The 19,804-nt window shown below is 55.7% G+C and overlaps 1 protein-coding gene across 4 annotated transcripts in view; it reads left to right on the top strand.

Annotated features, from left to right (window-relative positions):
- PAX7 (paired box 7) overlaps positions 1–19,804 on the top strand; it is a 96,632-nt gene that overhangs the window by 49,659 nt on the left and 27,169 nt on the right. For 3 of the 4 annotated variants that reach the window (XM_014783919.2, XM_004425641.3, XM_087445814.1), the window contains exons 5-7: positions 2,729–2,928; positions 9,163–9,328; positions 10,442–10,644. In XM_014783919.2, coding sequence (XP_014639405.1) covers positions 2,729–2,928; positions 9,163–9,328; positions 10,442–10,644 — 569 coding nt within the window. Of the gene's footprint in view, positions 1–2,728; positions 2,929–9,162; positions 9,329–10,441; positions 10,649–19,804 lie in introns of all 4 variants that reach the window. The other variant, XM_087445816.1, reaches the window with a different exon arrangement.

Genomic DNA, 19,804 nt, shown 5'->3' with positions numbered 1-19,804 from the left:
CACATGCGGCTGATACTAGCAGGCTGAGCAGCACAGATCTAGAACATTTCCATCAGCGCAGAAAGTTCTATTAGACAGCCTGCCCTAGAACCAGACTGAGACTTAATCAGACTGGGTTTCTCCCAGGACGGGGCTGTGCCTCCTCCATCAGAATGGGGCTCTCCATCTCCTCCCCAGTCTGACCTCACGGCTCTGAGTACAGTCTCTGCAGGTAGATTTCACCACCAAGGGCCCTGATCTTCATCTCACTCAGCTCCTGTCTGAGCTCGAGGGTCTCCCCTGGAGGACAGAGGCTGGTGCCCCGTTCCCCGTCTGCGGGCTAACCTCCCTGCCTGCCGGCCAGTGCCGGCTTCCTCCTTCTGAGGCCCCAAGGGCTCACTCTCCTGGCCACAGTCAAAAAACAGGTTTTGCAGAGTTTCAGAAAATGAATCCTTGGGATTAGTTGTATTTGGCTCTGAGCCCCAGACATGCTGGGGAAGCGCCCCTCGGGATGCCAGCTGTGGCCTCCTCTGGGTGACAGGGAGCTGGGCAGCCAGGAAAGGGCAGAGGAGGGGCTGGATCCGATGTCTGCCTTTAGGGATGAGGCAGGCAACGAGGAAGGGACGTCTCCCTTGCCGTTGGTTCCCTTGTCGGGCAGCATCACGAGCAGGGACTGCCTGGCAGTGGCCAATAAAAGGCAGAGATGACTGCCCAGTGGCCAAGAGAACAGGATGGAGGGAAGGGGACCCAGGGCAGAGGGGCAATGCCCAAGTCTGGATGACCTCCCAGTACTCCCCATCCACCTGCCTGGCTCCTGGCTGTGGATGCAGCCCCATGATAATGTTACCCGTCGTGCCCTTGGACACGCCAGGCCTTTGCGCGTGCTCATCCACTGGCCTGGAACACTTTTCCCTTCACCTCCACTTGAGATCTAAAGGGCTGTATTAGGTGTTTTTTTGGGGGGACGGGGAGGCAGGTTGTCCCCTGTGGGAGGAGACTGGACGTATTCGTGTAACCAGTGTTTGAAGCCATTGAGTGAGAATGGGGTGGAGACAGGAGAGCAGGGTCCGAGCCAGTGTGGACACTCCCTGAGAGACTTTGGGCATCTCACGTGGCCTCTCTGTGACTCAGTTTCTCCCATCTGTATTGTGACCACATGATCTCTGAGGCTTTTCCAGCTTGCCTGAGCACTCTGAGCACAGCATCCTTGGCGCATGCGTGGCACATGGCAGGTGCCCCATCCGTGCTCTGGGGAGTGAACGAGTGACAAGCACACATGTGTCTCCAGGAATGCCAGCGATGGAGATGGAAGGGGGGAGAGAAACAAAGGCAAAAGAGAAAAGGGAGAAAGCAGGAGTGGGGAGGAGGAAGATAATCTCTGACTGCTCGCTTCCCCTTTCCCTCTCCCTTGTTTTGTTTCCTCTTCTCACTAGCCCCCTCCTCCGTGCTCCCCACAGTTCCCCTGGAGCTACTGAGGGTGCAGCTTCAGAGCCCTGGCTAGGGAACGCCTTGCCAGCATCCCCTCTGCTGGATCAGAGATGGGCAAGAGGCACAGGGTTGATGGGAATGGGGAGCCAGTTTAGTTCCCAGGATGTCTTCAGCCCTGAATACCAAGGAGCTTGATCAAGCCCTTCCTGCAGTCTCCCTGGCCTGGACCTGGGACAGGAGCAGATTCCTGGTCTGATAACCCCATCCAGGGCTGGGAAGTAAGCTAGCTCCAGACTTCTGGGCTCTCTCTGCACAGAAAGCAAAGGTCTTCATTCCACCACCAGGCTCCAGGGTGGAAATTAGTGGGGATGATGGGGTGGGAGCCATGGCCATGACCAAGGATCAGGTGAGGTCTCCTCTTCCAGCCCAGAAGGTCACTCAGAGATCCTGGAACATCCCAGGAAGGGTCTGTGTTTGGAAGTCACGTAGTCCAAACCCTCATGTCACAAATGGGGAAACTGAGGTCTGAAGAGGGAAGGTAGCCTTCCTAGGGTCACAGTTCAGGGCATCTAGAGGCAGAGCCCGGCCTGGAATCTAAGCTTTCTGACTGCCAGCCCTGGGCACATGCCTTTGCTCCCTCCCTCCCTCTCTCCCTCCCTTCCTTTTTTCCTGTCTCCTCCTTTCTTTAGTTTTGCAATATTTTCCCAAAATGCAATAGCGTCTTTGTTTAAATGGTCATCATTTTAAAAATACTAAACTATAAATGAGTGTAAAGAAGAAAACAAAAGTTCTGTCACTCTGAAGGTTAACGTTTATTCATCTTTTGGGTAGAGTGTTCCATAATGTGTCATGGGCGCTTTTCCAAAAGTGGGATTGATCTTTGCACGCTGGTTTGTACCTTGCCTTTTTCTTAAAGTCAAGTTTATTAAGGTATAGTTAATATACAGCAAAAGTCCCCCTTTTTTGAGAATATAGTTCTAGGAATTTTGACAAATGTATTTCATCATGAAACCACTCCCTGAGTCCTATGTCATATATGCATCCTTCTGCGTCAGTGGAAATAACCGAAATGCTCAACTATAGGGGATTTTTTTTTTTTAAAAGAGTGGTTGTGTCATAGTATTTAACCAATCCCCTAGGGCTGGGCATGGAGGTTGCTTCCCACTCTTCACTCTGATAAACAGTACTGTGGGAAACAGCCTTCTCCTGGTGCTCAGGAGGGATCTGATCATCAGTGCAGTGGTGGGATGGAAGGTGGGCACACAGCACCCCTCCGTCTCACTAGGTCCCCACCCTCTCCCTCCCTCTCGCCCGGCTCTAGGGAACCGGCTGGACGAGGGCTCGGACGTGGAGTCGGAGCCCGACCTCCCTCTGAAGCGCAAGCAACGCCGCAGTCGGACCACGTTCACGGCCGAGCAGCTGGAGGAGCTGGAGAAGGCCTTCGAGAGGACTCACTACCCGGACATCTACACCCGCGAGGAGCTGGCCCAGAGGACCAAGCTGACGGAGGCGCGCGTGCAGGTGAGGAGGTGCCTCGGGTGTTCGCGGTGTGGGCATATTGCAGAGACTGGGATCGAGAAGGTGGGGGGCCAGGGTCCGAGAGTTTAGTGGGCCTGGGGGGGTTCTGCAGCAGGGACCGTGTAGACAAGTAAAGCCACTGGCACTTGATGCAGAGTAAGTAGGCAGCCAATGTTGGTTGACTGACTGACTGACCAAGCGGCGGATAGCCCCAGGGAAGCCAGGAGCTGCAGGGAGGCCTGTTGGATCGCGTTCATCCCTCCAGGCAGCAAGTACTTCAGAGAGAGGAAGGGAGGGAGGGAGAGCCGGAGAGGGAGAGAAGAAAAAAGGGCAAGGGAGAGAGGGAGGAAGAAAGGAAAGGGGGGAGGCAGGAAAGGAGGGCACTGGGTCAGCCGGAAGAAGGGCTCCGGAAGATAATAATCCCCAAGGCTCGGACAGGGGAGGAGGTGGTTAGGAGGAAAATTTCTGCACAGGCCTGGCTTCCTAAGACGGATAACGAGCTCCCCGTCATGAGAAGCATGCAGGCAGACTGGGCAGGCATGTTCCTGGTGGGTTAGAAGCATCGAGGGAGGGTGGGCAGAAGTGGAACCCCCTCCACACCCTCCAGTGTGTGGCTCCTCATCGGGTCTGGGGGAGGGGAAAGTGCAGAAAGAGCAGAGCCTGCTGGGGTTCCTGGGGTTCGCGGGGGGGGGGGGGGCGCGGAGGGAATCTCCTCCTCTCCCCAGGCCAAGCTCTCGGATTCCCAGAGTCGCTCTAGGAGTGCAGAGCGAGCCTCCGGGCCCGGCTGGGAGGGGCTCAGGCTGGGAGGCGGTGGAGGAGGAAGAGACGGACAGGTGGGGGTGAATGGGTCCTGTGGGAGCCCCTTCCCAGCCCGTCTTCTCCTGAGTGGGGAGGCGGGCCTGCAGAGGGGCGGGGCGGGGGGCGCTTCCATCCGAGGGGAGCCAGCCTTTGTCAGGCCCCACCTTGTGCCAGCCGCAGTGCTCGGGGCTTCTCCCACGTGACCTGATGGAACCTGGGTCGGTATGGCCACCCCCCCACGCCACAGGTGCAGACACTGAGGCTCAGAAGCAACACAGCCAGGGGCACAGAGCCGGACGGGGGCTGAGCTGGGCCTGGAACTCGGCCTGGCAGATGCCAAAGCCGGGGTTCCTTCCATCCGGGAAAAGGAAGAAGTTGACTCAGAGCCTGGTATTTGAAAGCAATAGGGAAAGTTCTAGAAGCAAACCGGCATGTAAGCCCTTCAGGAATCAGCGTACCTTCCTCAGACCTCCCACCCCCACTCCCGGAGTAGGGGGCCCGTGGCTGCCATTGAGGGAGACCCCAAGGGGCAGGCGGCAGCAGCCAGCTCATCCCATCCCCCCTCCTCCACGGGGTGGTATCTGAGCCGCCCCAGGCGGCCCCCTCTGCCTGCAGCTGTCCTCCTGGGCACATTCCTGGCTGCTTCCTCATCTCCACGTCTGGCGGCCACGGCTGCTTCTTCCCACCACCTTGAGGCCTGACCGCTCCTTGTAAAATTTCCTGGCTGTCAGGGCAGTGCTTTTATTGGCCCAGGGGACCCAGAAACAGGTGTCACTCAAGGTCCGAGGAGGGAGGGGGGCAGGGAACAGGGGAACGGCCAGAGCCCAGGCAAACCCCTAGTGAGGGGGCCAGGCAGACCTCCACCACAGGTGGACTTGCCCGTCAAACTGTGAGCTGCCCCAGAATAGGGCTGGGTCTCCCCCTCAGACTATGATCTCCCTTGGGCAGGGCTGGGTCTCCCCCTCAGACTGTGAGCTCCCCCGGGCAGGCCTGGATCTACCCCTCAGGCTCTGAGCTCCCCCAGAATAGGGCTGGGTCTCCCCCTCAGGCTATGAGCTCCCCGGGGCAGGGCTGGGTTTCCCTCTCAGACTATGAGCTTCCCTGGGGCAGGGCTGGGGTCTCCCCGTCAGACTGCGAGCTCCCCGGGGCAGGGCTGGGGTCTCCCCCTCAGACTATGTTCTCCCCCCAGTCAGGGCTGGGTCCCCCAGCCCCGAGAGCTCTCCCAGCAGAGGAGGGAACAATAAATGTTGAGTTTTTAAAGAATGAACAAAGGCTGACCAAAAAAATTAAGACAGAAATGATAGAATCTTTGGCCTGGCGAAGAGGAGACTTGAAGGACACGGCTGCTCTGAGAGGCCCTGGTGGGACCAGGGCCAACAGGGGAATGTCCCGCGTCCCATATAAAGGTCTGCAGGGATGAGAGCACGGGACTGGGAGCCACAGGCCTGGGTTCCCCTTGGTCCCTGCCTCTCATCAGCTGTGTCACCTTCAACAGGTCAGTTTCCTTTCCTGAGGCTTAATTTCCCATCTGTAAATAAAGGGATTGAACTAAATGGTCACTAGGTCTCCTTAAAGTTCTAGGATCCTTAGTTATTGACAATCAGAGCTGCCTTAGGTGGTGAGGTCCCTGTTACTGGAAGTATTCAAGCAAAAGTGCCATGTCCCCTGAACACTGCTTAGATTTTATGGCTCTATACTTCTGAGGTCCTGGCCTCGGATCCTAAGAGTCTCTGGTTCTGGGACTTTGCAGTCCTGTGCCATCTTATCTCAGTAGCTCTAAGAGATGGGTGGGGTAGTGGAGAGGCTCAGAGCCAGAGGCCTGGTGTGAATTCCAGCTCCATGACTTATCCCCTCTGCCCTCAGTTTCCTCACCTGCAAAATAGAGGTGGCAATAGTAGGGTCTACCTCGTTCTGGGGATTAACTGCCTACAAGTGAAAAAAAAAAACCCACACACAGTTAGGAAGCGCCTGGCACACAGAAGTGCCATAAAGGGGGGCGGTTGTTGTTAAAACTCCACCTGTTCTTGGTGGTTCCAGTTCTGACCACCCTTGAAACTACAGGTTCATTCATCTGGCACTCATTTATTGAGCACCTACTGTGTGCCAGACACTTTTCTAGGCACTGGGGATTCAGCAAACAGAGATCCCTGCTGTCACGGAGCTGACGTTCGAATAAACAGGTAAGCGGGTGAACGTGTCAGGCGGGGTTCTAGTAACTCAAGTGCGTTACCTCCCCCTGGCTTCCCTCCAGCCCTGCTCCCCAGCTGAGGGTCGGGAGCCTCCCTTTGAACCCTGATGTCTGGTGGAGACACCCCGGACTCAGTCGGGGGTGGGAAAGGGGGTGTCATGCAGGAGGACACATTCTTGGGGACCAGTGACTCCTTTCTATGGAGGAACCTTCATTTTTAAACAGCTGCGGCTGGACCCCAACCTTGCATAACGTCTTCCTTGGAGGCAAACAGATCCCCTGTGCCGAGTGCCGAGATCCTCCAGCCTGGGTGTTCCTTCTAGAAACAGAGGCCACCTTGAACAGAACTGCGTTTTGGAGGCACTAAAGGGACTCGCTAATTAACAACTGAAACCAAATCTTTTCATAACACTGGACAACATTTATGATGCACTTCTCTGCCAGGCACTCAACACTCAACATACATTATCTTCCTCACCGTAATCCTAGGAGGTCGATATTATTGTCTCCATTTTGCAGGCGAGAAACGTGAGATTTAGCTAAGGGAGGTAACTTCCTAGAGACGGTTAATAAGCGACTGAGCTGCGACTTGAACCCAAGTCCGTCTGTCATGTTCTTTTCCTCTGTGCTGCATGGAGAGAAGGGCCGGATGAAGTATCCAGCCCAGTAAGCAGATGCTTCCTACGGTGTCCTGCTCCCAGGGCTGGGTGCTGAGGGACGGATCAAGAATGAATAACAAAACTCAGCCTCTGCTTTCAAAGAACTCAGCCCTCCCTGGTCAGGGACTCTGGGTGGGTGCTGAGGCTGCCGCTGTCCCTCCGGGAGCCTCCGTTTCCCCGTCTGTAGATGGGCAGCTTGCACCAGGTGCTGGCAAAGAGCCCGTCCAGCTCAGCCAGCGGAGGGTTTCCAGCCGAATAATGACTGTAGACGCTGCTGTATGCACTTGGCCTGTGTTAACTCACTGCAGGTCCAGAACCGCTACGAGGTAGGTGCCGTTATCGGCCACATTTTACGAAGAAACTGAGGCACAGAGGGATAACAGAATCTGCCCGTCTTAGCTAGGAGTCAGAGGCAGGATTCAGACCCAGGCAGTCGGGCTCCAGAGTCCCTGCTCGTAACCCTCATGTTGCACTTTGTGAGGAGGGAGGGGCCTGCTGGGGTGGAGACAGCCCTGGGGAAACAGGACAAGGAAGGAAGAAGAAGTGAGAGAATAGATGGCAAGGGGCACGTCCTCTCCTCCGGGAAGCCCTCCTGGATTCTGAGAGGTGAAGTTGGAAGCCCCTCCTCGGGCCTCCTTAGGGCACCTTGCGTGTCACCCCGAGCTTTCTGCGCTGGAGAGCCGCTATCCTGACTCGTCTGCGTGCACCCAGGCAGAGGGCGGCGAGGGCTGGGACCGTCCTGGTCATCTCTCATCCCTAGTGTCTCGCTTGGCACAGAGCAGAGTCCCAGTGGAGGTCTGAGATGAGAAGGAAGGAAGGAAGGAAGGGAAGGGAGGGGGGAAGCATGCTTCCAGCTGCATTTCGGACCCTTCATCTGAGGAAAAGGTGACTCACACCTAAGACGCAGCTGCAACGCAGCCGAGTAGAGCAGCGTGTCCCACACGTAAGCCATGCCTGATCGTCTTCAGGATTTTCACGTTTGCACATTATCTGTACTGTTATTTACTTTTTTAATAAAATCAATGTATTTTAAAATAAAAGTGTATATCACGCTCCTGAAAGGAAGGCAGTTGGAAAGACACACAAGAGAAAACAACACGATGAAAGTTCTCCAGGAGGCGTCCTCTCCTCTCCGTGTGGAAAGGGAGATGAGCAGGTATCAGAAGGCACCAAGGATGCGTTAGCACCGAGCTGAGACCTCCTCCTCCTCCTCCTCTTCCCCCTCTGCAGGCCCAGAGCCCTGGAGGAGAGGTGGTTCAGGGTTATATGATGTCTGTGTCACTCGCCATCTGGGGTGTCTCTCTGTCGCTGGGTGATAGGAGGCCCACCCCCTGGGAGACGCCGAATTAAAACAAAGCAGTGCGCCCCTCCCCCTAGCAGGGCGCAGGAAGCACTGCCCACTCCTCGCCAGTTCAGAAGCAGCCTCGGTCTGACGGGCGGGCGTCCATCCCACCCCAGATGCCCCTGGGGACGCCCTGGTGCCCTGGGGAGATGGGGAGAAGCCAGGGCTTTAATTTTATGGGCTGCCTCATCTCCTTTCTCTGTGAATCCCAAACGGATCAGAGCCAGCTGCTCTGCTCATCCAGCTTGGAAAGCTGGATACTGTTTCTCCCCTCGGGAAGGACCTGGGAAAGACAGACCACACTAGGGGCACAAAGCACCCCTCCACCCAGCCGAGGCTGCCCTCCCCTATGTCAGCAGACACCATCTAGAGGTTTGGGGGTCTTAAGCGATCCGGTGCCAGGGAAGGTTGGGGTCTTCACCCCACCAGGAGGGGCTCCCAACTGAGCCCTGTGGCCTCCGCATCAGTAAAGACACAATAGAGCCATCTCTGCCTTCCCTTGTTTATTCATTCCTTCATTAATTCATTCATTCCTTCATTCAACAAGTATTGGGTGGGCGCCTATGGGAGAGCAAGCAGTGAGCAAAGATGCACAGAAGGGGAGACAAGGAGAAACATCGCCGAGAAACAAGTCAATAGAATGATGGCTTGTGTCAGGAAGCTCACAAGCCCGAGGCCTCCTGAGAGGAGGCGGGAACCTGCCTGAACCGCCTTCAATGCAGCCATTAGGGAATGGGAGCAGGAGGAGGCATTTCAGACGAGCCCTGCAGGCCGAGGAGCTAGCTGCAGGAAGAGTGTGCAGGTTAGAGGGAACAGCATGTGCAAATCCCAAAGGTGACAAGAGCCCCCTCAGGGAAGCCCCCGTTTTGCACCCTCATTCTCCTCTTTCTCTGGCCTCTCCCAGGGAACTTGTAAATCCAGACAAGCAGATTCTAGGAACTCAGACTAAAGTTTCAACCACCCCGTCACGTGGGCAAGTCACCCACTCTCTCCGGGTCTCAGTTTGCTCATCTGTATAAAGGGGATGATGACAATAACCCCCTCACTGGAAGGTCAGGAGGACAGAATGGGATCACGCCCCTGACAGCACTCTGCAAACTGCCCTGAGCTGCACAGAGGCGGGATTTCGTCCCGTGGAGGAGGATGCCGGCTGGACAGGAGGGTGACTCTCGGGGACGGGTTCTAGCTCTGTCTCACTCTCCGCCAGGAGCCAGGCTGAGGGCCTCCATTCTCTGCTCTCCATCCCTCAGGTCTGGTTCAGTAACCGCCGCGCCCGTTGGCGTAAGCAGGCAGGAGCCAACCAGCTGGCAGCGTTCAACCACCTTCTGCCAGGGGGCTTCCCGCCCACCGGCATGCCCACGCTGCCCCCCTACCAGCTGCCGGACTCCACCTACCCCACCCCCACCATCTCCCAAGGTGAGTGCCCGAGCCCCGTCCTGGCGTCTCGGCGATGCCCTTCCATCCTTCTCCTCGCCCCGTCCATTCCTCCCTTCCCTACAAAGAAGGAATAACGAGTTATTATTTTATGACCGTTCGTCTGCTTTCGTGTGGGCAGGCTATTAGGACAAAAAAGATGAGGTCCTACCCTTGAACTTCTTGGCTTTGCCAATGAGCCACAGAGCATCCCCAGGGGATCAGCAAGGTCGCCTCCATATCCACGTGTAGAGCTCCTTAAACTGTAAAGTCACATGAACCTCCTGGGGTCTTATTAAAATGCAGAAGAGATGGCGAGCTTTGTGCTGGGAGAGGGTTCCTCTCCACTCTTCCTGGATCCTGCCCCCCATTCTGCCCTCCCCCTCCTCTCCGCCCCCTAGCACACATTAGGAATCCTGCTCCTTGGCATCTGTCTCGTGAAGAAGCCCCGTGGCCTCCTCTCAAAGGGCTGGCAGGCTGCAGCTCTGGAGGCTGAGGAGAGGGGCAGGGGACCCTCCTTATGATTCTCAAGGAGAAACTGAACTGTTGCCAAGGATGACGGTCCCATCCATTGCGTGGAAGGCTGTGTGGAGGGGGCCCTGACAGAGCAGAACAGCAGCTGAGAACAGAAATGGCAGTCCAGACCCTCGCCCCACCACTCACTAGCTTTGTCACCTTGCACAAGTGCCCCGACCCCCTCAAGCCTCAGTTTCTTCATCTGTACAATGGGAATCATATTCTTGCTTTGTACCCTTAGACAGCATTTGTAAAAGCACCTGGCAAGGTGCCGTCGGATCAGGCCTGGACTGCATGGGTTACCAGAGTCCCCAGCAAAGACTGACTTTCAGTCCAGATCACATTTATTGAGCACCTACTGTGTGCCAAGCACTGAGCAACAGGGCCGGCGGGCAGTTGCCCAGAAGTCATCCAGAATGTTGGTTGGCTGTCATTCAGGACCTGGCCAGTCCCTAGTGCCCTGTCCAGAAGCCAGCTTGTCCCATCCCAAGTAGCGTCCCTCCAGGGCATGGAGACGGAGAAGGAGGCTCATGGCTCCTCTCCAGACAGGAGTCTTATCCCCTGCCACTTGCTCAGGCTCTCCCCTGGGTCTCTCCACAGACGGGGGCAGCACTGTGCACCGGCCCCAGCCCCTCCCGCCGTCCACCATGCACCAGGGGGGCCTGGCTGCGGCAGCCGCGGCCGCTGACACCAGCTCTGCCTACGGAGCCCGCCACAGTTTCTCCAGCTACTCCGACAGCTTCATGAACCCGGCAGCGCCCTCCAACCACATGAACCCCGTCAGCAACGGCCTGTCTCCTCAGGTGGGTGGCCTGGCCCCTCTGCCCGGGGTCCCATCGCCAGACACTGCCCAGCCAGTCTGGGCTACGCGTGACACAGGTTGGCTCTTCCTTGGGGAAGAATTTGCTGGTCTCCACAAAACTGCTGGCTGTTGGTACCTTGCGAGGGTTGAAGGGGGAGGAGAGGATGCTCCTTGCTCCGTCACTTGTCAGTGTTCTGTGACCCTCCACCCCGGGTTTACCTTCTTCAAGCTGCAGCCCTGGGCGACCCAGCGGGCGGGTGTGGCAAAAGGGTTTCCGTAACAGGTTTCCATGCTTCTTGCCACCCAGAAACAACAGATACTGTATTATAGACTTGCTGCTGGCCCGAAAGCCACCCAGAGCTTGTGAAACTGGCCCACCCCCCACCTCATGGCGGTTCAGTCCATAAAAGTCGGGCATTTTCAGGCAGTGCATTGGTGGAAGTGTTGCACCATTTCCTGCGGGACGCTGACTGTGGTTGGGGCTTTGTTCTAGAATCAGGAGTCCTTCCTGTGTTCCATCCTGTGCTCCATCTCCCGCCTTTCACCAGGAGTGACCCATGAGGGAAGGGCAGAACCGCATCCCATTGGTGGAGAGAACTGCAGCTGGGGTTCTAGACGGGAGCTCGACTCCCACTGGGTCTTGGAACTCTGTTCACTCACGTGTGACTGGTTGCTGGTTAAGTCACTCATTGCCCGATGGTGCCGTTAGAAGTTGTGGGACCTTCTTTGGATGAAGTCAGGAAGACAAAGTTGGGGCTGATAGGGGTTATTGGCTGGTGGTTACCGGCTGATGGTGGTCATTGGTGGGTTTGGGGAACAGGACTCAGTGACGCTGGAAGTTCCAGCGAATTTGAGGAACCGATGAGTTCATTTTTATAACTAGGCACGGTCTCCAGTACCCACAGGGGAAGGAATTAAATCCAGGACTGCTTTTGCTCTGCCTTCCACCTTTTGAGACACCTCCCTCACGTCTGGGGTGAGAATACGAGTGATGCAAACTGAAGTGAACAGCTGTAGGGCGGGAGAACAGGCGAAGGCCTGGAGGGGCCTGAAATCTCAGCCCCGCCAGTCAGGGTGTTAGGCGAGCTGGCATCTCTGAGCCTCAGTTTACCCCATTACACAAAAAGTGGTTACACAAAGACTGTTGCAACCTCCTAAGAAAGGTGGGTGTTCTCTACGTTCAACGTGCTAACTGTTCAAAGCGCCCAGCACAGAGCCGGTACAAAATATGGGCCTAATAAGCATCAGGGCTCTTGCCCCCCTCCTCCCTTTGCCAGGACAATAAATTATATTATTAAGTACGAGAAACCTGTTACCTGAAGGAAAAAAGAGGCCAAAGGGGAGGTCAGTTACATCCCTGGGGCCACGTCATTCCAGCTACCTGTTTTTGTAAATAAAATTTTATTCAAACACAGCCACACCCATCCATTTACGTACTTATGGCCACTTCTGCACTACAGCCACAGAGTTGGGTAGTTTCAAAAAGAGACCACATGGCCCACAAAGCCTAAAATAGTTACTGTCTGGCCCTTACCGAAAGCAATCGCTACCCCCTGGTCTAAAACCTTCCCAAGGATGTTAATTTCCTGCACATTTGGGGCTCGTTCCTGTTTGCCTCTATTAATGTGTGTAGTTGAGGGCTGACTGCATTTCAGTTCCATCGTTTACTTGTGGGTAAGATCCCTTCTCCTTTCTCTGCCTCGATTTTCTCATCCGTGAAATGGGGCTGATGCCAGCACCTATCTTGCAGGGTTGTTGGAGATTGAGTCGATCCACGTAAAGCCCTTAGCCCAGGTCTGGTGCAGAGTGGAGTGCCCGGTAAACGTAGGCAGCTGCATGCAGAGCTCCTAACCATGATGCGCCAAGTCCTCGTGGGGCTCACGTTATGGGGGGCGATGCAGCCTGCAGACTGGAATGTTCTCCCAGTGCAATCTAATTGGCCTCTTTGGGGTTCAAGGCCGTGACCTCCATCTCATGAGCGCCAAGGACTAACTGGCTGAGCTAACCTTCCAGGGTCAGGAGACAGACACCACAGGATCCCAGAGACGGCTGGGTGAGGGTGGCTGCAGAGACTGAGGTGTCCACACCCGAGAATGTGGTCCAGGCCTGGCCTTATGGTACAAAGCAAGTTAGAGGAGCATCACATGGAAAGCTGAAGAGGGCCGTGGAGATTATGTGGGCCAGCCAGATGGAGGGCCCAGGACACACTGGCCGGGCCAGGGCTGAGAGGCCAGGGCCCCTGGTTCCCTGACCGCTGCTCTTCCCAGCCCTCCCCTCTCGATGTGGGCTGAGGTTTATCCCACAGCAGCACTTTGTCACAGGGCAGAGGAGACACTAGCAGATAAGGGGCCCCTGGCTTCTGGAGCGTGATTCAGCAGTGGGAGTAAAGAGTGTGGATGTTCCGTGCACTGTTTGTGCCCAGAGATGAGCCTTGGGGAGAGAGAGAAGAGACACTGACCCACTACTCAGAGCAGCCAGATCAAGCCCGACCTCCTTCCCGCCTGAGTCGGACCCTCGCCCCTCCTCTGAGAGACCCTCCAGAGGCTTCCTCCCCGTTCCTCAGGGCGGAGAGGCTGTGGGGGCATGATGGATTGGGCGAACGTCGGAGGCTCGCCCAGAGGTTCCCACCAAAGGTGTGAAGACAGATGAGGGTCTGACAGGGGCAGAGGGGACCAGGAGGTGAACAGCTGCTGGAGGGGGAGGGGGCTGCTCACAGGGCAGACATGCGGGGGCCGTGTGTGCTTCTGTGCATGTGAACCGCCAGGGTTAAGCTGGGAACACTTCCTGAAGGAAGGGGGCAGCGAGGGGGCTGTTTCTGGGTCTTGTACAAAAGTTCCTGGCATTTCTGAGCTCCGACTCCCCATACACTTTCTCCTCCATCTGAGCAGGCTGACTGTACGTCTTCAGCACATCTGTGTGGTCTTGGGAGGGGTGGGGGTGGGCGGTCTCCACCAAGACAGACCCACTTCCCACGTCCTGTCTCGTCAGCAGGAGGGGTTTCTCCGTGGCTCACCCAGCAGGGGATGGGGCTTCGTCCTGGGCTGTGGGGCCGGCACATGTCCCCTCACCCAGGACTGCAGGTCCCTGCCACCATCACCCAGATAGCCTTGGCCCTTGTTCTTACGAAAGGCCAAGGGGACCACACTGGGAGATGAAGTTGGGGCTCTGCAGAGCATCTGCTCATCACAGTGGCCGGCTTGCTGCTCCCTGGGGAAGATGTGCCTCCTCCTAGGGGTTGACCCGGGTCCTCGTCTCAGGCCTGGCCTGGGAAGTGGGTGCTGCCCAGCCTCAGGGACTCCACGGAGAGGCTGCCCAGCAGAATCTCACAGAAAAGCCATCTCAGCTCTGCACCTGCCCCCTGGCTCTAATATAACTAATAGTTACGGAGTGCCTGTGTGTGCCAGGCACTGTTCTAGGCATAAATCAGTGGCCATGAGGGGTGGAGAGCCCCACCCTGGTGGAGCTGGCAGTGTGAGGGCAGACAGGTAATAAACTGAATTAAAAGCAAGTCATGCAATATGTCTAATACTGATGTTGACAAGGACAGCTAACACCCTGAGCCCCCATGACTCAGGCTGTCCTGAGTGCTTCCTATAAACTGATCTACTGGAGGGGTAGAGCCAGGATTCAAACCCACGTCTCTGCAGCCTGAGATCTTAACCAGTCGCGCTGTCCTCCTGCCCCAGAGGTGCCCATGCTTGCTCTCTTTTTTGGAGATAGACTGGCAGCAGGAAGAAACTACCTCGGGAAGCCGGTCCCTTCAGCTCGGGGGAGAAGAAAGCTCATTGGACCCATGTCACAGATGAGAAAAGTGAGGCCAGGACCTCAAGTTAGGGCCCATGGACAGAGCTGAGTCAGAAGCCTTCTGGGAGTTTTAGATACCATGGGGCTGGGTTCCCTCATGGCCCAGGCCCAAAGCCCGGCCTTATGGGATCAGACATTCAGCACATGGATGTCCCGGCTTTGTGCACTGGCTCCTTCTGAAGAGGTGTAGGGAAAATGAATCCTGCCCAGGAGACCTGGTCTCTGATGGCTTGGTGTGGGGTTGAACTCACAGACCCCCAGCCCACTCTCTGCCCCTCACTCTAGGCTGAGGGTCAGTTACTTGGAAAACAGCTCTTCGAGGACAGCTCAAGATAGCTTAGGGCAAAAGGAACCTTTTGTGATGGGGATGACTCTGAATTGTCTGATACCTGCAGTTGATCACTTGGTACCAGCCTGTGTCTGGGAATTGCAAGCAGGGCACGCTTTTGGGGGTAGCGGGCAGAGATGGAACGGGGGACACGCAGGCCTGCCCTTAGGATTCCCCAATCTGATGGGGGAGACACAGCCCTTGCCCAGAAGAGCATCAGGTCAGAGAGGAGGGACCCAGGTCCTGTCCTCAGGAGCTCATAGTGTGACAGAAGAGAAGAACTCCCCATCCACAGATGCCCTTGTCTGATGGCGGAAGCGCAGCCCTCTCCTGGAGAGTCCCGGGTGTGATGGGGAGTCATTTGCAGCTGCAGCTTTACCCAGGCCGAGCTCCCAGGCGAAGAATCAGGAGCAAAGTTCTGCCATTTCGAGGGTCATTTGGGCTGGAGGCTACAGACAGGGGGCCCTGGGCTGGAGGCTTCTTCAGGGCCTGCGTGGACGTGTCTCCAGGGGGCAGCCCCTAGTTGGAGCTTCCTTCTCCTCCAGGCCTTTTAGACGCAGACTCTGTCAGAGTTGGAAGTGGACACTGAGGCCCAGAGAGGGGGATAAAATTGCCCCAAATCACACAGCCGGGTTAGCGGCCGAGCTGGGACCGGCACCCAGGTCTCCAGACCCCTAGGCGAGAGCCTCTGCCACTGCGTCCTGGGAAAGGGAGTTGCCACCTTGCCACCAGTGCTCCTTTCGCTCCTTCATAAAGTCCCACGTTCCTCGTCCCCTTTGCTCCTTTCTGGAGCTTAACATGAAGGAACCTGTAAAGGGATTTACACGTCCACAGTGTCCCCCACACTGAACTGATGGAAACTATTCTCTAAGTGGGCGGTTAATCACAGGCCATAATCCCAGGAAACCAAGACTTTCTGTCCTTTCTCGATTCTTGACTTTTTCCTCCTTTCCCTCCTGTGCTCATAATTGCAGTGACAGCTAACGTGGAGTGCACGCTTACAGAGGGCCGGCACGGACAGGCCAAACGCTGTACCTGCTCTCACCCATGGAATCTTGGCAGTTATCTTGTGACTGTCATTTTACAGAGTCCTCTATCCATCCATCCACCCATCCATCCACCCATCCAACAAATATTTATTAAGCCCCCACCATGTGCCAGCCTCTGTGGTAGGTTCTGGGAAGTGGCAGAGCTAGGATCTGAACAGCCTGGCTCCAGAGCCCACTGTGTTATCTGTTGTATCTGCTCCGGGAGATTGGTCTTATGGTCCATATGGGGAAGTTGAGGTTCAAGGCTAGAGTGGCAATCAATGGCATAGCCAGGTTCAGAGTCTATATCCTCAAAGGCCAAGCCTCTCCTTCCTTCTGAGACCAGCAGGAATACAGTAGGAATAAAGGCTTTGTTTTAATTTCTTTATGAATGAGTTCTCCTGGATGCCTCTCAGCTGTGGATTCCTGACGCTGCCCTCCCGGCATCACTGAGGCCTCCCGGGAAGCCAATCCAACAAGGAAAGACACTCCGTCAGCTGCACACTACGGAGTGCCAGATCCCATGTAGGCTTCACGTCTGCTCTGTGAAGTCATTCAAGCCCCACAGAAGCCCTACACTTGGGAGACAGGCTCAGAGAGGTTAAGTAACTTGCTGAAGGCCACAGAGCAGGGGAGTGGCAGAAATGGGATTCTAACGCAGATCTGCTGACCTATGCACCGCACCTTCCCATGACCCTCAGAGGGACAAGATCCAGACAGGCCACTCGCTCTGGGGGACTGAGCCCCCCACGTGGTGGGCGCTGGAAACTCCCTTCGCCTCTTTCTCTTCTCACTTCCTCTTGGTGTTTTTTTTCCCCTTTATTGGCGACACTGTGTTTATAATAAGCATTTAAAATGAGTCTTGCTGGACCAGGGACGAGGAAGGAGGGGGGAGTGGGAGGTTTGTAGGCAGGAAGACGGGGAGGGGGACGGTGGGGTGTTAAATAGCCCAGAATTTTTAAAAAACTGATGCAAATCACTGGTAGGAGAGAAAATTATGTGCAATTACGTCCTGATATTGGAAGGTTTTGCCTAGCCCAGGCAACAAGATCTCATTAACAAGCAGAAAATAAGATTGAAATGGTGTGTAAAAGAGCTGAAAAATGAATTTGAATGCTGCGTTTGTCCACAATTACCCCCTCCTTCACACATATTTTATTGCAATTTTTTTATTATTCTTAATCTCTCCATTCCTCAAAGCAGATTGGGGACATCCTGGCATTACCGGGGCGTCGGGAGGAGGTGTGGAGGATTTCCTGCTCTCCTGAAAGGAGACCCTGCTCTCGCGCATTTTCCAAGGTTGGGTTTTGGAGGGATCAGAATTCATTTCTCCGGCTTAGCGGGTTGTAGGCACAGGGGCTTTAACCCCAGCCCAGTGCTCCTCGGGGGCCCCGCCCAGCCCTCCCTTCTCCTCTCTTCCCCAGCACCTCCTCTGCCTCCAGCTTCCCTCCCGCTCCACCTCCCTCTCCTCTGCCTTCTGAGGGTCTCTTCCAGGCTTTCCCCTTCCCAAGAGGCCTCTCCCGCAGGCCCCCATGAGTGGGAGGAAGCCTGGGTCGAGAGAAACCATGTGGCCTTTGCCAACAGGCAGTCCTGATTTGGAGTTCTGGTTCCGCCACTTACTAAGTTGCTGTGTGGCTTGGGGCAGCTTGCTTAACCTCTCTGGGCTTCATTTTCCTTGTGTGAAAATGGGAGTGATAATCCCTGCCTCTCAGGGGCTGCTGTGAGGATTAAGGGAGAATTTGAGTGAAGTGCCTAGTATGTAGTAGGTGCTTAATACACGAGCATTCTCCACCCCCGCTTCTGTGCCCTGGCCTCCCAACTCTGCCTTACTTCCATCCCATCTCTTCCGTCTCTTCCCTCCCTTCCTTCTCTCCTTCACTCCCTTCATTTGGTTGGAAAATGCCTGCGTTGGTTTCCAATCCAGGACAGTGTAGGGGGTTCCACTGACCTCAGTCTTGGGGAGAGAGGACGCTGGGTGCAGGTAGCACCCCTCTGTGCAGAAAGCACAGGAAAGGCTGTCTCCCCCACCCGCCCTCGGCGCTGGGGAAGGATGAGCTGGGATGGAAAGGAATGACTGGCTCATGTAGGAAAGACACTGACTCTGACACTGGTTTTTCCCAGGATTAGAGAAGAACTAACTGAGTCACCCACCCACCCATCTACCCATTTCTCACCATGACCAGTGGTGATGGTGTGGGGCCAGGGGTCAGCTGTGGAAAGGGCCAAGAGTCTGTAGCCAGATTTTCTGGGACCTGAAGCCAAATGCCATTTTGCAGTGTCTGCCCTCCCCAGCTGGCTTTCACCGTCCCCAGGGATAGCCCAGCTCCCAGAGCTCCCCCACCTCGGCCACATCTGCCAGCCCCTGGTCACAGCCCTGACTGATCAGGGTACCAATTGGGGGCCATGGGGAGTGTCCACTCAGCTCATCGGGGGCCCCCCACACCCCGAGTGCCCCTTCCCCCTTGACTCCTGGGCAGGGGTGAGCAATAAGGCTCAGAGAATTGGCTGTGCGGCCCTGGGTATCCTTGAGCCCTTCCGGCCCCTGGGGGCACAGACCCTGCCAAGATCCTGCTCTCACGTCCAGCTCTGCCTTTGTCCACGGTTAACCTACCTCAGTGGGAAAAGCTGAGTTATTTCCCCCCAGCGGCTCCTCGCCAAACATAACCACCTGCTCTCGTCCGTCAGAGGCCCAGCTCCCGCCCACAGGGAGAGGCCTGGACCAGCCTTGTCTCCTGTGAAAACAGACCCGTGTTTATGTCTCTGCCCTTCTCATCCCTTTTTGCTGGGTGGAGGGGACTGAGGGGGCAGGGGAGAGACAGGCGAGACTGGGATCAGGAACTTTCCAGACTGATGGTAGGAGGGCGGTCATGCCTATGGGCACACCCTGCTGGGAAAGGGGGGCCCTGACTTATGGCCTGGTTTCCTGGTGACTTTGGGGTCTTTTCATCATTGAGGGCCACCCTGGCCTTTCCTCCTTTCTTAGAGGATGAGTGGAATTCTGGGAAGATGGTGTCTTAACCCACCTCCCTGAGTCTGGAAAAGAGATGTGGGTTGAGGGCTGCCCTCAAGGGATGTTCTGGGACCCTTTTTTGCCCACCACTGAAACATCTACAGTGATCTAGACCCCACACCTTGAGAAGGTGTGGGCAGTAGCTTGTCTCATAAACAAGTGGGCCAGGGGGGACCTAGATGCTTCCATGCACCACCTGATGTCAGGGACCACAGTCTTCCAGTAGGACCACAGGCGCGGCAGCAATTCTCAGTACGTGGTGCTTCCTTTGGTGACACACAGAACTCAGTGCTGGCACGTAGTGGGCCTCCAATAACTGTTCGTGAACCCGGGGTCCTGCGGGCCTGATTACAGCAGCTGTGGGCTGTTCCCAAGAGGTCCTGAGGCAACTGATCATTTGGTTTGCACTTCAATGTCATTACGTATGATTCCCTTCAAATCCATTCATCCAGCTCCTGTGACTGAGACAACGTATAGGGAGGCTCAAAACAGAAAATATACATGGCTGTCTCTGCTCTTACTAAGTCTATTTTGGGGGAGACAATACTCCCCGCACCCCAAAGAGCAATGAGAGACTCAGTTGTTGACAACTGAGTGGGATTCTGGTCAGACAAGAGAGGAAGAGCAGAGGAGTTGGAGAAGGGACGGCACCGTCAGAGAAGGCTTCCCGGAGGAGGAGTCTCAAAGGGGAGGTAGGATTTGCTCAGGGTAAAATAGGAAGGGTCAGGAGGTTGGTGCAGACAGGACAGCAATAAAGAATACAGCAAACACTAAAACAGTGGCTAACTCAGATACATCATGGGCACAGTGGAATGATCACACAGACTGGGGTTCGGATTCTGGGTCCTCTACTTACTTGCTGTGTGACCATGGGCAAGTTACCTGAGCTCTCTGAGCCTCAGTTTCCTCATATGTAAAATGGGGCCAATACAACTCACCTGGCATATAGGAAAAGCTTAATAAGGGACAGTTTTTCCCTCTCTGCTTCTCT

The sequence above is a fragment of the Ceratotherium simum genome, chromosome 22, assembly GCF_057802395.1.
Source record: "Ceratotherium simum simum isolate JZ-2026a chromosome 22, ASM5780239v1, whole genome shotgun sequence".
Taxonomy (NCBI): Eukaryota; Metazoa; Chordata; class Mammalia; order Perissodactyla; family Rhinocerotidae; genus Ceratotherium; species Ceratotherium simum.
This window is presented reverse-complemented; position numbering and strand designations above follow the sequence as displayed.